Here is a 14,682-nt window from a genome sequence, read left to right on the forward strand (position 1 = left end):
TGTACCCGTCTGATCGAGAATAACTCGTCGTGGGATATATTATGTGGTGTGTCTATTAATCTTTAACCCGGTATTCAGCCCGGGTTACTGAACGTATAACGAACATGTAATTCTTTTACAAGTTTATTTTTAAATAATTATCCCAAGTTATAAAAGATTATTTGTGCCTTGTGCATTTAAATCAATTTTCCTAAAACATTTTCAAAAGTGTCAGTTAATTGTATTTACCAGTGTAAACTGACATATTTTCCAAAAGGCTAAGTGCAGGTACTAGGCAGAATAGGCTGGCTACTCCTGAGTGAATTAAATAAAGAGTTATGCAAGCTTTATCACTTTAAAATCTGTTGAACAATATTTCCTTTGTTTTGATCCGCCTGTGGACCCTTTACATTCCGTTTGTAATACTCATGTTACTTTTCATTCGGTTTGTAATATTATTACTTTTAGACTTCCGTTGTGCATTAAACTGTGATTATTGACTATGATGATATCAACTACGTCACGATACTCCCCACCGGGCCCACTGGTAATACGTGGAAATATCGGGGTGTAACATATCGGACTTGGAATCTATGATTAAAAAGTTCTTACGGGAGGATCCACGGGGGCGAACAAAATGCATTGGGTGGCTTGGGACCGTGTTTCGCGTCATAAGAAAGAGGGAGGACTCGGCCTTAATAAACTCAAGGAGGTTAACATTTCTTTTTTGATCAAATGGGGATGGCGTTTCAAGACGGAGAGGAATAGTTTATGGAGGAAAGTTATTGATGCTATCACAAAAGTAGGGCGGGGTGGGAGTGCATTCCCTTCAAAAAAACGTTGAGCGGTACGTGGAACAACATAGCTAAAATCTGCATTAACACCAAGGTTGGCGGGCGTTTCATTAAGAATTTCTTTAAAGGCGTAATAGGCAATGGTAAGGATGTTCGATTTTGGCTCGATCCTTGGATAGCGGACGAGACTCTTAAGGAGAAATTCCCTTCTCTTTTTAGTCTTGAGAAGAATAATAAATGCTTTGTGGCTGATCGTGTCTCGACGTCTGAGGATGGCACAGAGCTGAAGTGGGAGTGGAGGGAATCGACTTTTAACATGGATATGTTGCACTGTTTGTAGCAGTTGGAACTTTTGTTAGTTAATGTGCATGTCTCGAACATGAAGGATAAATGGGAATGGCCGGCGGTTTCGAACGGAGATTTCACGGTGAAGAATATTAAACGTCTTCTGTATTTGGATCAAGAGGCGGCAGACTGTTTTGTCATGGATTGGTGCCAGTGGACTCCGGCTAAATGTAATATTCATGCATGGTGTATGGAGAGGGGAAAGATTCCGACCGGAGTTGCGCTTTTGAAAAGGAACATTCATGTTGAAGATACTCTTTGCCCGCTATGTATGTCGGACGATGAGACTACGGAACATCTTTTTCTGTCATGTTTCATTGCTTCCAATATTTGGAATGGTGTAAGCGCATGGTGCAAAGTTCCGAATATATTTGCGTTTTCGATTAAAGACCTCCTTGACTTTCACTTAACATTAAGAGTTCCAGAGAAGAAAAAGGTAGCGGTTCAAGGCATCATCATTATTGTCTGTTGGAGTTTATGGAGGGCCAGGAATAACGTTAAATTCTCCAACTTGTCGGTTAAGATTGATAGTATTTTGAGTGAAGTTAAGTCTTTAAGTTTTTTATGGTTTTCGAATAGATCAAAGTTCAAAGGGATAGGGTGGAGAGACTGATACTCTTTTGTAGATATGTAATTTACGTTGTAGTTTTTTTTTGTCGTCCCGGTTTAGGTCGGCTGTGGTGTTAATGAAGTATACTTTTCAAAAAAAAAAATATATATATATATATAAGCCTATATGGAATGGTTCACGACAAGCATTTATGACGGAAGATTTTGGACGTTCCCTATGTTTGTTGGGATACGGAGGGAGAAATATTCTTGATCATTATGATGTGCTTCATAATTTTTTCTCATTTGGTGTCTGTTTCCCATCTATCGTCTTGCATTCCGTATTATCTTAAGCATTAACAAAGAAAAAAAAACAAAGTAAACTTCGATTTTTGTACATGTGGTTTGGGCTAAAAAACAGGGTCGTTCCTATGTTTTTGGAGACCCTAAGCGAACTATGAAGTAGGGACCCTAATTTCGCCGATAAACTCTTATCCAATCCCGACGCAATGGGTGATTACCCTTACTTTTTCGTCTAGTGATAGCCGATAGCCTAGAAATTGAAAGCCGGTTGCGATAGGAAGTGAGAACGATGATTGCGGCCGCAGCTAAACATTGATGATTAGGTCGATGGTTGTTGTGTTGTAATAATTGGAAATCAAGGCGAAACGAGTTTTGAAACTTGGCCTTTGTTTGTTAAACAATATTTATTTTGGGCTTTTCAATGAAAAATTAGTTTAGTTTTGAAATGCGTATTTATTTGGGTCCAATACATATACTCTATAAAAAAACTTTCTAAAAACTTGGAAGCCCTTATTTTTTTAGTGGCCCTAAGCTCGTGCCTAGGTTGCCAAGGCTATGGAGCTGGCCCTGGCCAAAAATCATGTTCATTCAAAAATCCAAAATTTTAACACTAAGGTAGTGTTTGGTATGCAGGAATGAGATGTGGAATGGAATGAACTGTTGCGAGGGAATGAGAAAAAGTGTGTTTGGTTGGTCAACGTAATGGAATCACTCATTACACAAGTCATTTCATTCCCTCAAATTCATTCCATCCACTCCCCCTGTTTTTTGTTTCCATTCTATTCCTTCTCTAAGCCTACATCACAAACACCGCCCATCACCTCCACCGGTTGCCACCACCACCACCTGTTGTCGTCACCACCCGCCACCAACTTTCGCTGACCACCACCACCACCTTCCTCCGCCGCCCGTCGCCACTGCCGTCCGTCGCCACCGACTACCATCGCTGCCACCCGCCATCGTAAACCACCGCCACCTCGACCACTATCGCCACCCTCCTCCGACCACCACCACCATCCTCCGCTGCCACCACCCGCTACCGACGACGACCACCACCATCCACCATTGTCGTCGCCACCACCACCCACCATTGTCGTCGCCACCACCACCCATCGCCACCACCCATCGACCACCATCGTCGCCACCCGCCACTACCGACCACCACAGACCATCGCCAACCCCGACTATCGCCGCCACCACCGCTAACAACCGTCACCCACCGACCACCGCCACCCATCGCTGCCATCGCCACCGATCACCGCCACCACCCATCACCGATTTAATTCATTCCTCTTTTATTACCTACCAAACAACACAAGGTAATGATTTATTCCAATCTTGCATGGTAACCAAACAAGACTATAGAATGTAATGATCCATTCCATTCACTCATCTATTCCATTACACCATTCTAAAGAGACCCATTTACTCTCCAACATTTCAATTTAACACTCTTTGTCCATGAAAGTGACGTAGGTTAACTTTAGAGCCCCATGTTCCACTCAGATGTGAGGTAATTTACTTTAAAAAATAATAAAAATAAAAAAAGCTAAGCAGTGTGGTTTTGAGGGTTCCTAATTCAATTAAAATTAAAAAAATAGTATAAAGATAAAACGATTGGCCAAAACAACATGATCCACGTCAAGAATCGCTGACGTGTACGGCTAAGATCACACATCAGTTTCTAGCTTACATCCAATAAACCGGACTCCACCCCCTTTAATACCTCCTCTTGGCCCTAAACTCTACTCTCGATTCATCCTCTGATCTTCAGTTTTCGATTCTGAATTCAACCAATCAAATCAATATTCTAATTTCTGCATCCAGATTCGAGATTTTGTGTTACAATTTCAAAACCACTACACAACAATTACCCCATTTAGGGCTAGGTTAACTTTTCAAAACCCTAATTCGTTATGTTTTTTCCGTATCAAATTCATAGACGTTTTTGATAATAATCGGAAGGTGTAGTGACGTAAGCTGATCGATACACGATTCAAATCTATTACTATACGTATTATTAATCGGATTAAAGTTAATGGGAAACGATTTATTGGTATTGGATGTAGAGGAGGGTGAAATATCGGATTCTGCTTCGGTTGAGGAGATTAGTGCAGATGATTTTGCTGCTAAGAATCCGGTTAGGGATGTTATTAAGGCATCTGCTGATGATGAATTGAACAGGCAACAACAAGTTTGGACGATGCAGGATCTGGTGAAGTACCAGAAGGAGTATAAGATGTCTAGGAACTATGCGCCCGGGTTGTATAACTTTGCGTGGGCACAGGCGGTTCAGAATAAACCGCTTGATGATTATTTAACGAATGTGAATGCGGATAAGAAGTTGGATGGTAAGATTGTAGTGGATTTAAGTGGTGATGATAGTGAGAAGGAGGAAGGGGAGTTGGAGGAAGGTGAGATCGATTTGGTTACGGAGGTTGTTGGTGAAGGAGAGGAGGGGAATGTTGAGAAGTGGATTGATGTGATTCGGATCGGGTTGGAGGGTATTACTTTGAATGATGCAAATAAGTAAGTTTGAGGATGTTTGTAAAAGATTGACTAATTGACTAACTTGATTGATTACTGAAGTTTTTGACTGTTTGGTGCAAGTTTGATTGATTGATTGAGTTAATGTTAATGTTTTGCTTGTAGATCATTTAATGGAGTGTGTTCTAGACTCGAGGATATGTTGGACAGTTTGTCAACTTTGCTTTCGGAAAATTCTGTCTCGAACAAAGATGATTTGGTTCAGTTGGCGTTTTCCGCCATTCAACTAGTTAATTCAGTAAGATATTGTTACAGAATTGTTTTATTAATTAGATTAATAACCACCCGAACTGCAATTAGTTCAAGATACTCTTTTAGTTCTTATTGTTGTGCACAAGTGGCTAAGAAGTGTTTGATTGCAGGTATTTTGTTCCATGAGTGAAAATCAAAAGGAACTTAGTAGGCACATAATATCAAGGTTTTCATCTCTTTTCAAAAAAATTTAAATGTTTCGGTTCTTTTAAGGCTGTATGGCATGGTTATTATACTCTCTGCAATGCATCTTTTTTTCAGAATGCTGACTAATGTGAAAAGTCATGTGTCTGTTATGTTCTCCTCCGAATCGTTGAAGGAGGTGCGGTTTAAACTTTAAAGCAAGCCATGCAACTTCGAGTATCTTGCAGTGACCAGAATGCCGATTAATTTTTTGTTTTGTTTTGTTTCAACAGATAGAGAACATGTTTCTGTCATGCAACTCTAATGATGCTTGTTTAAGTACCAAGGCCGACAATAATGAAGGAGATGCACCGAATCATGATAATCATGAACCGGCTTCTATACATGAGGAATCTGTTTTAGATGGAATGCACATTGGTTCTTCAGATCAAAACTCTAGACAATCCGAAACTATGAAAATACAAACATCTAATTCCAAGAACAGAGTATTGCTTCCGCTTCTTGATCTTCATAAGGATCACGATGTTGACAGTCTTCCATCACCAACACGGGAAACCACAAATATTTTACCTTTAGGCAAAGCACTCTTTGTTGGAGACACAGAAATAAGACCTGAATGGCCCACACCTACTTCACGTGCGGTACTGCATCATTACGAAACCGATGCTCTAAAAGCTGTTTCTACCTATCAACAGAAATTCAGTCGAAGTTCGTTTCTTTCAAATGATCTTCCGAGCCCAACTCCTTCTGAAAAAAGTGATGACGCAAGCGGTGATTGTGGCGGAGAGGTTTCTAGTTTTTCAAATGTTCAGAATTCAAGTTCTGTAGCTTCTGTTGTTAGTATTCCGGAAATACGTAATGTTCAGCTACAAGCAAATGCGAGTTACGTTGCTCCTGTGTATTCCACATCTAGTTCCGTAACTAGGGTTTCAAACAAAACAAGGGACCCCAGACTCCGGTTAGCCAATCCCGGAAGCTCTTCGGAAGTCAACCAAGTCAAAGTACCATTGTCCCGTAAACAACCTATAATCGAGCCACTTAATGGATTACAAGGTTCAAGAAAGCAGAAGACTTTTGACGAGCCTGTTCTGGTAGACGGGCCCACACCAAAAAGGCCAAAAATTGAATTTTCAGATTCTGGCAATCTTAGGAGCGTTACGACTGTCTCACAAGCTAGAAGCTTAGAAAATGTTATACCAACATCTGCTTTACCCAGTACGAGTAGTGGGAGTGTGCATATTCCTGTTACAGGCGTTAATTCCACCTCAGCATCCTTGCAATCTATTCTAAAAGATATTGCGGTAAATCCTATACAGTGGATGAATTTAATCAGTACCGAACAACAGAGGTCAGTTGATCGTGGAAACCGTGTGACACAAACAAGCCAAAATTTTCTTTTGGGCTCTACGACAATGGGTACAGGTGCCTCTCAGTCATTGATGGTCGGGAAAAAGTCAACAGATGAGATGCAAAGACCGCATACACCTTCAACGGTCAGTTTTAGCCTTTCTTTAAAAAAAGATTTTTTGAACCATTAATGTATGGTTTTTAGAAACCCTTATGTTGTGTATTTAATATGGGGTTACGTTACTTATTTTTTTTTTTATGTCTTACAGGATGACCAGAAATTAAGAATGAAACCTCGTGATCCTCGCCGTGCCTTGCACGGTAAGTTATTACAAAAACAAGAACCAATCACCAATCCATCAATTGTTGCGGGTGATAAGGGAATTTCAAAGCATGCAGATCCGAGAGTATCATCTCAACCTATATCAGCACCTGATATCACCCGACAATTCACTAAAAATTTGAAGAACACAGCTGATGTTGTATCAACAACCACAAGTGCATCTATTCAAATACCTTCATCACAAACATCACCAGTCTATTCAAGTTTCGTAAATATAAAAGGACCGTCTTCACATCCGGGCCACCTTCAGAACGGGACTAGGCCCACGTCTGGAGAAGTTTCTCCGGGCCTTGGCCCAGCCCAATCACATGATGTGTGGGGAGACGTTGAACAAATATATGGAAGGTTTGATGACCAACAACGGGCTGCTATTCAGAGGGAAAGATCTAAAAGAATGGAAGAACAGAAAAAGATGTTCGCTGACCGTAAACTATGCCTCGTGTTAGATCTTGATCACACCCTTTTAAATTCCGCCAAGGTAGCTTTTTGTCGTTTTTCTATTTGATGATTCAAGTTAATATACCGAGAAATCTGTATTTAAAATACATATCGATGCTTCCAGTTTTCCGAAATCGAACCAGTGCACGATGAGATGTTAAAAAAGAAAGAAGAACAAGACCGGGACAAGCCACATAGGCATCTTTTTAGATTTCCGCACATGGGTATGTGGACCAAACTTCGGCCCGGGGTTTGGAACTTTCTAGAGAAGGTAAGCGTTTCGTTTAATGAAAAATTAGTTACTCAATCTCGAAACTATTCGTGTCCAATCTTTAATCCATTCCGTTCCCGATCCTCAGGCCAGTAAGCTTTATGAGCTTCATCTTTACACAATGGGAAACAAAGTATACGCTACAGAAATGGCCAAAGTGCTTGATCCAAAAGGAGTTTTGTTTAACGGGCGAGTTATTTCAAGGGGTGATCATGGTGATAACGTTGACGGTGATCCCAAAAGCAAGGATTTGGAAGGGGTTTTGGGTATGGAGTCTTCGGTTGTAATTATAGACGATTCTATAAGAGTCTGGCCTCATAACAAACTCAACTTGATAGTTGTAGAAAGGTATACTGTATACATAGATTGCTGTCTAACTCATATGTTGTTTCTCTAATATATAAATATGTATTGCAGATATATATATTTTCCATGTAGTAGGCGGCAATTTGGACTTCCGGGTCCTTCACTTCTCGAGATTGATCATGACGAGAGACCAGAAGACGGGTCTCTGGCGTCTTCTTTGGCGGTATACTCTTATAATCCAACTTCTCATACGAAACAGTTTGCTATGTCTGTTCTAACACCGCCTACTTGCTTTAGGTTATTGAGAAAATACATCAACTGTTTTTCTCGGAAAAATCTTTAGATGAAGCCGATGCTAGAAACATACTAGCATCGGAGCAGAGAAAGATTTTAGGTGGGTGTCGAATATTATTCAGTAGGGTGTTTCCAGTCGGTGAAGCTAGTCCTCACTTACACCCATTATGGCAGACGGCTGAGCAATTCGGTGCCGTTTGCACCAATCAAATCGATGAACAGGTTACCCACGTGGTTGCTAATTCTCTTGGCACTGATAAGGTATGTTGTTACTGACTTTATTACTGCGGTGGGTATTGTAAGTTTGATTCGGATGTTTTGGTGTCAGGTTAATTGGGCACTTGCGACAGGTAGACCCGTAGTGCATCCTGGCTGGTATGAAAAAAGAAGTTTGTCACAGTTGATTTTGGTGTTATTGAAATCGATTTTGACGTGTGTTTTTGGTAAAACAGGGTGGAGGCGTCAGCATTGCTTTACCGGAGAGCCAATGAACACGATTTTGCTGTCAAACCTTGATAACTACTTATAAGCCCAAAAGTAAAAGTAAAAGTAATCACTTAATATCATTAGGCTATCACAACCACCATACGAAAGTTACGGTTACTACACCCGTCCGCCCTCCCTGCTGAGAAAATATAACCGTCCTCATCATCAACTCCATTGTTTTGAAGTTAAAAAGATGGCCTGATTAGGAGGAGGGGCCAGTTGAAATATATAAACTACCAAAGTTAAAATGCACGAATAAGAGTTGCATGCTTCATATGTCAAATTCAAAGAGTAATTATACTTGTGAAAATGGTTTTTTCTGGTTAATAAGTAATATAGAAGAATCACTATCAAGAAACCATACAGAGCAAAGTCTTGTTTTCAACAACCAGTTTGCGTTGAACTAACATGGGTCAATACGCAATGTATGCTAATGTCAACAAAAACCACCCTCTCACAAAATATATGTTTTTAAGGTCAATAAAATCACAATTGAAACAATTGAATATGTTTCTGATTAGTACACATTAGTGTCGACAACACCATAATCGATTCAAATGACTGGGCAGTGGTCATCTACATGGTCTTTGCGGCTGCTGTATTGTGAACCAAGCAAATGAAGATCGGGGAGAGGATGACCAAGTGGTGATGGTAGGAATAATAAGATAGGTCCTTCAAAATTGAATTTATCAATCAACAGTAGCATTCACAAAATACAATATAAAATATTAAATACAAAATGAAATAATATTTCAAGGAGCATAAGAATTTGGAAATTTTCAAATCATATTTTCTTCATTGAAAAGTTCTTTTGCTAAAATAGACAGTCTCATTCAAATTTTTAACAATCCTTTAAATATCCTTTGTTAAAACTAGCAAAATGCCCGTGCGAAGTGACACGATGCATTGGGTCACTTTTTTTTTTAGTTTTCTTATTCATATAAGATTTATTATAGCATGGTTCGGGTAATCCATTTCATTGAGTTGTGCATGGTTCGGTTAGTTCGATTATTATCCTCAACCGAAGCCGAAACCAAAGTCATCGGTTAGTTTATTTTATTAACCAATCAGTTTTCGGTTTATTGGGTTAGATTGACGGTTTTTGGTTTGGTTCAATTAATTTTGGTTAAACGAGAGTATAAAAAAATTGATAACCGATTTTTTATTAATTCAGTTTTCAGTTAATTCAGTTTTTAGTTGATTTCGGTTCGATTTCATCTGTTTTCGGTTTGGTTTAGGTTAAAGATTTAGTTATCGCTCACAAATAACCGGTTTTGGTTAATAACCAGTAGGTGCACGCGTGAAACATAGACATTGCCACAGTTTGCATTGTTCGGTTGGTTAGATTGTTATCCTCAACCAAAATCGAGGTCATCGATTAGTCTATTTTATTTGCCAATCCGTTTTCAGTTAATCGATTTTGTTTATTTAGTTAGATTGATGGTTTTTTGTTTTATTTATTTAACAAGGAACTAGGCGATGGAGGCTTCGGAACCGTTTATTATAGTAATGACATATTTTTTAAACATATACTGCACGAGCCCAAACTTCATATATCCAGCATGACTAGGTTCGTGAGCTTAAACGAGTCTATTATTTATATAAATATAATAATTTCAATATTAAAAATGTATTACATATATAAATTATAAATATAAACAAAAATATATATTTTATATTAATTCCAGTTGATAGTTAAAACCAAACTTAAGCTAAAACTTTTGATTAAAAATACATGATATTTAAGTATAAATACATGAAATTGAGGCATAAATACATAAAATGAGGGTATAAATATGAAACATATGAATTGAAGGTATAATGCTATAAATATATGAAAATATTAATTGGTTATGTTCAGTTAATTTCGGTTAAATGAGGATACAAAAAAACCGATAACTGTTTTGGTTAATCCGGGTTTCGGTTAATAAGTTTACAGTTAATTCAATTTCTGGTTGATTTCGGTTCGCTTTTGGTTAACGATTTAGTTATTACTCATCCTTAGGCACTGTTAATCACGTAACATATCAATTTTTTAATTAAAAAAAATATATCAATAGTATACTCAAATTAAAGAGAATAAAATACTCATTTATATGGTGTAATTTAAAAAAAAATATATTAACGTACAAAAAGTTATGACCGTTTAAAAATCAGGGGGGTTAGTTTTTGTTATAACGTGATTAAGTGTAAGTGCTGACTAATTATTAAAGTGTAATCTAGATGAGAGAATTAAATTGACGGTATTTAATCACTTGACATTCTGTAGCTATTAGCATTCCGTGATAATGACTAAGTACGTTGGGTTTTGATCAATTATACACTAATATCATCTGCTTGTACCTTTTAATCCACACATCAATACTGGCCAAGACAGTTATCGAAACATCGCCAAAATTGAGTAGGTGTACTTTTGGATTTTTTTAAACATTATAGTTTATAAAGATATGACAAGAACATGTAAAAGAATTACAAGTTTGTTGTGGATGAGGGATTGTGTAATTAATTACCTATCATTATGTTAAAACTCAAGGAGTTGAATGTAATAAAATGAGGACTAAAATATAATTATTGTTTAAAAACCCAAGTTACCCTCATTTTAGAAGTGTGTTTATCCCTCATACATTATAATATAGTATAGATCGATAAATGTTAAGATTAATATCTATAAAAAAGTACACGGTTGTCTTTGTGTATGTCTTGCTTTTTAAATTTGGTAAAATGGTTTTCAAAGTGGATGACCGTTCCAGATAAGTTTTACAGAGTAAATTACAAGTTTTGTCCTTTATGTATGTCCCAAATTGCAGGCGCTGCCCTTTAAACCAAAACTTGACAGGCGGTGTCCTTTGTCTTTTCAAAATCTTGCACGTTTTGTCCTTTAGGTCAAACTTAGTTAGATTTTTTAGTTAAATCTGGAATTAAGGGCTATTTTGTAAAAAAAATTATTCAGGGACTAAATTGTACAAAAATATTATTATTATTATTATTATTATTATTATTATTATTAATATTATTGAGTAAATTACTAACCACCATCACCACCACCCTTCATCACCATCACCACCACCCTCCACCGCCGCCACTACCACCACCGCCACCACCACCACTACCGCCACCATCAAACACACCTTAAACGGAATCATATAACGGAAAAGAGAGAAAAAACGAACCTGATTTGCAAACATATCCGGCATCGATTCTCCACCACCATCATCACCAAACATCACCAAACATATCCGGCATCGATTCTCCGGCATCGATTCTCCAAACATATCCACCTGCAATAAAAAACAAATCACCCCTTCACCACCATCACCAAACATCGATTCACCACCATCACCAAACATATCCACCTGCATCGATTCACCACCATCACCAAACATATCCGGCATCGATTCTCCGACCACCCACCTGCCACCCACTGACCAAAAATCAAAAACCCCCAAAAATCCCCAAAATCAAACAAATCAAAAACCCCCAAAAATCCCCAAAAACAAAAATATCAAAAACCTGCAATCGCCTATAACATCACCTGCAATCGCCGACCACCACCTGCAATCGCCTATAACATCACCTCCATCGCCGAACCTACCCCACCACCACAAACCACCCCTTCACCACCGAATCTCCTACCACCCACCTGCCACCCACTGACCACCCATCTGCAACCGACCTTAAAACCACCTTCACCGCCGCCAATAACGCCACAGCCAGTCACTCGCCATCCACCCACCACCCACCTGCAACCGGCCTTAACACCACCTCCACCGTCGCCCCTAGCACCACAGCCACCCACCACCCACCTACAACCAAACCCACCACAACCACCCGCCATAACCACCTGCCACAACCACCCGCCATAACCACCACCACAAAGCACCTCCACCACCACTGTTGTTAGAGAGAGAGAGAAGAGAGTGAGAGGAGAGAGAAGTTTGAGATCTAAATGAGAAAAAGGAAGTTTATATATATATTTTATTTTTAAGTTTTGTACAATTTAGTCCCTGAATATTTTTTTTACAAAATAGCCCCTTGATACCAGATTTAACTAAAAAATCTAACTAAGTTTGGCCTAAAGGACAAAACGTGCAAGATTTTGAAAACACAAAGGACACCGCCTGTCAAGTTTTGGTTTAAAGGACAACGCCTGCAATTTGTGACATACATAAAGGACAAAACTTGTAATTTACTCTATTTTTAACCTCGTTGTATGTGGTAATAACATTCAACACTTGTATACACATTTTCTCTTGTCTCCTCCTCTCTAACACAAGGCCGTCATGGTCTTGTTATGTATTGTTATCATCGAAGAAGCAACGAGGAAGTCTCACCCAATCTCAAGTTCTCAACGTTCACAACTACCGACTACTACCAACATTATACACAATCAACTTTGACATTCCAAGTCTCCTCCATCTTCATTGATTTACAAGCTAGGGTTTCAATTCGTCTTAGGACATGTGTTGGGTTACTATTCTATGAACGTATTCAAATGGTTTTCATGTGTATCTGGTTTATGTTCTTAGCCTGTGAGAGTGGGTAGTTTTAGTTTGAATTTTGCAATGTGAGATTCGATTGTTTCGATGTGCTAGCCCATTAGTGCGTCAATATCAACAACTTATTTGTGATGGCAGTCATAATGGGTCATGACCGGCAATTATCTATGGGTGGCGTTGGTAGCCTTGTGATGCCAGTGTTGGTAATTTGTAGGACGAACGAGACATGAATGTCTTTATCTTCCGAGTGGAACTAGGGTTAGTATTTTCTTAACATTGAGCATCGAAATAACATGTATGCCCTCATGTGTAAGACTTACACATGAGTGAATTTCATGTCTTAAACGAATGACCGTTTACATCAAGTAACAAAATCGATTAAATCTCCAACTACTAAGACGAAATGTGCAATTTGTGATAGAGGAAATGTGTAATTTTTTTCATAGTATTATATATTTGTTGTAAATAATTGCTTTTGTTAGTCATAAAAACCAATTACAGAGCCCTTCAAACTATAAAGACAAAATGTATAATTTGAAATACTTAAGAGATGAAATTTAAACATGAACAAACCACGGATTGTGTAATTTTTTTCTTAGTATTATATATTATATATTTACTATAAACGTAATCATAAAAACCAATTTCAAAGCCCTAGGTGTACATATCTAAGCTCACTATAAACAATTTACATATATTTGTGAGTGACAAACAAGTGAGTCAGACTGGGTTATATAAAGACTGAGACGTTACTAAATTCTAATCGGATTTTAGTCAAACAAGCAACTTTAAAAAAGGTCAAATGGGTGGTTGTGAACTTGTGGCGGTGACTAGGAGATGGAGGTGACTATGTTGGCGGCAGGGGCAATTAACTGAATATTGGTATGCTAATCAAATATATTAAATATGATGAATAAAAAAAACAACTTATATAGGATGTTGGTGTATGCTAATCAATCAAATATATTAAATATGATTATTAAAAAAACCTATATAGGATGTTGGTCAAATATCTTCACATGTTTTTTAAAAGTTAGGCAAGGGCGCAAGGCGATGGCTTAATGGTGTATAACTTTTTTTGGAATATACTTCATCTTTGAAATTAATTATGGTTTACTAACATTTTACAAGTGTCTTTTATGATTTTACTTATATGTTTATCAGTATTAGGGGTGTTCATGAGTCGATCCGATCCGATCGAGGGTCTGCTCATGCTCGGATTGAATTACAATCGATCCGATCCGATCGGATCGAATTTGCAAAACCGAGCACAAAAATGATGCTCATGCTCGGATTGAATTTGAATCGAGCAGATCGTTTTCGCTCGTTTTTTCTCAAATCCTAACTAAAATTGAGCAGATCGTTTTCGCTTGGTTGAATTACAAGGTTGCGTTCAACAAAAACATATCATAACTTAATTAAAACATGTCCAACACCTTACTAACAAAAGCAATACATAACTAAAATCATGATTCTAAAAATGTTCTTAACAATAGATGTTGTGCTCTTCGAGTTACCGCTTGATCGAACAATCAGATTATGACATTGTTTTAGGAATTAGGAATTAGGAATTTAGGGCTAGATTTTGGCGTGTGGCAACTGGCAGAAATGACAAGCGAGTCCCACTGGATGATGATATGAGCATGTCAGGCAGAGCGGGTGGGGACCTGTGTAAGCGCGCTTTGCTGGCGGCGCATTAACCACTGGAGCTTGTCGGTGGTGAGACTGCTGCTGGGCCGGTACAGCTTGCAGAGGAGCAGCAGTTGTTGTCACAGCACAGTTCTTGTT

At 38.4% G+C, this 14,682-nt stretch overlaps 2 protein-coding genes across 2 annotated transcripts; both read left to right on the forward strand.

Annotated features, from left to right (window-relative positions):
• The first annotated feature begins 1,152 nt into the window (after positions 1 to 1,152).
• On the forward strand, positions 1,153 to 1,731 carry LOC110944608. The gene has a single exon (XM_022186263.1). It carries the CDS (start codon positions 1,153 to 1,155, stop codon positions 1,729 to 1,731), a length of 579 nt encoding a protein of 192 aa, XP_022041955.1.
• A 1,956-nt stretch (positions 1,732 to 3,687) lies between these two features.
• LOC110865180 (RNA polymerase II C-terminal domain phosphatase-like 3) lies at positions 3,688 to 8,725 on the forward strand. The gene is made up of 12 exons (XM_022114402.2): positions 3,688 to 4,499; positions 4,623 to 4,755; positions 4,880 to 4,935; positions 5,031 to 5,091; positions 5,186 to 6,406; positions 6,530 to 7,081; positions 7,166 to 7,312; positions 7,401 to 7,660; positions 7,730 to 7,841; positions 7,916 to 8,173; positions 8,241 to 8,287; positions 8,365 to 8,725. The coding sequence occupies exons 1-12, from the start codon at positions 4,009 to 4,011 to the stop codon at positions 8,426 to 8,428; spliced, it is 3,402 nt and encodes a 1,133-aa protein (XP_021970094.1). The 5' UTR covers positions 3,688 to 4,008; the 3' UTR covers positions 8,429 to 8,725.
• Positions 8,726 to 14,682: the final 5,957 nt, after the last annotated feature.

The sequence above is a fragment of the Helianthus annuus genome, chromosome 6, assembly GCF_002127325.2.
Source record: "Helianthus annuus cultivar XRQ/B chromosome 6, HanXRQr2.0-SUNRISE, whole genome shotgun sequence".
NCBI classification, from domain to species: domain Eukaryota; kingdom Viridiplantae; phylum Streptophyta; class Magnoliopsida; order Asterales; family Asteraceae; genus Helianthus; species Helianthus annuus.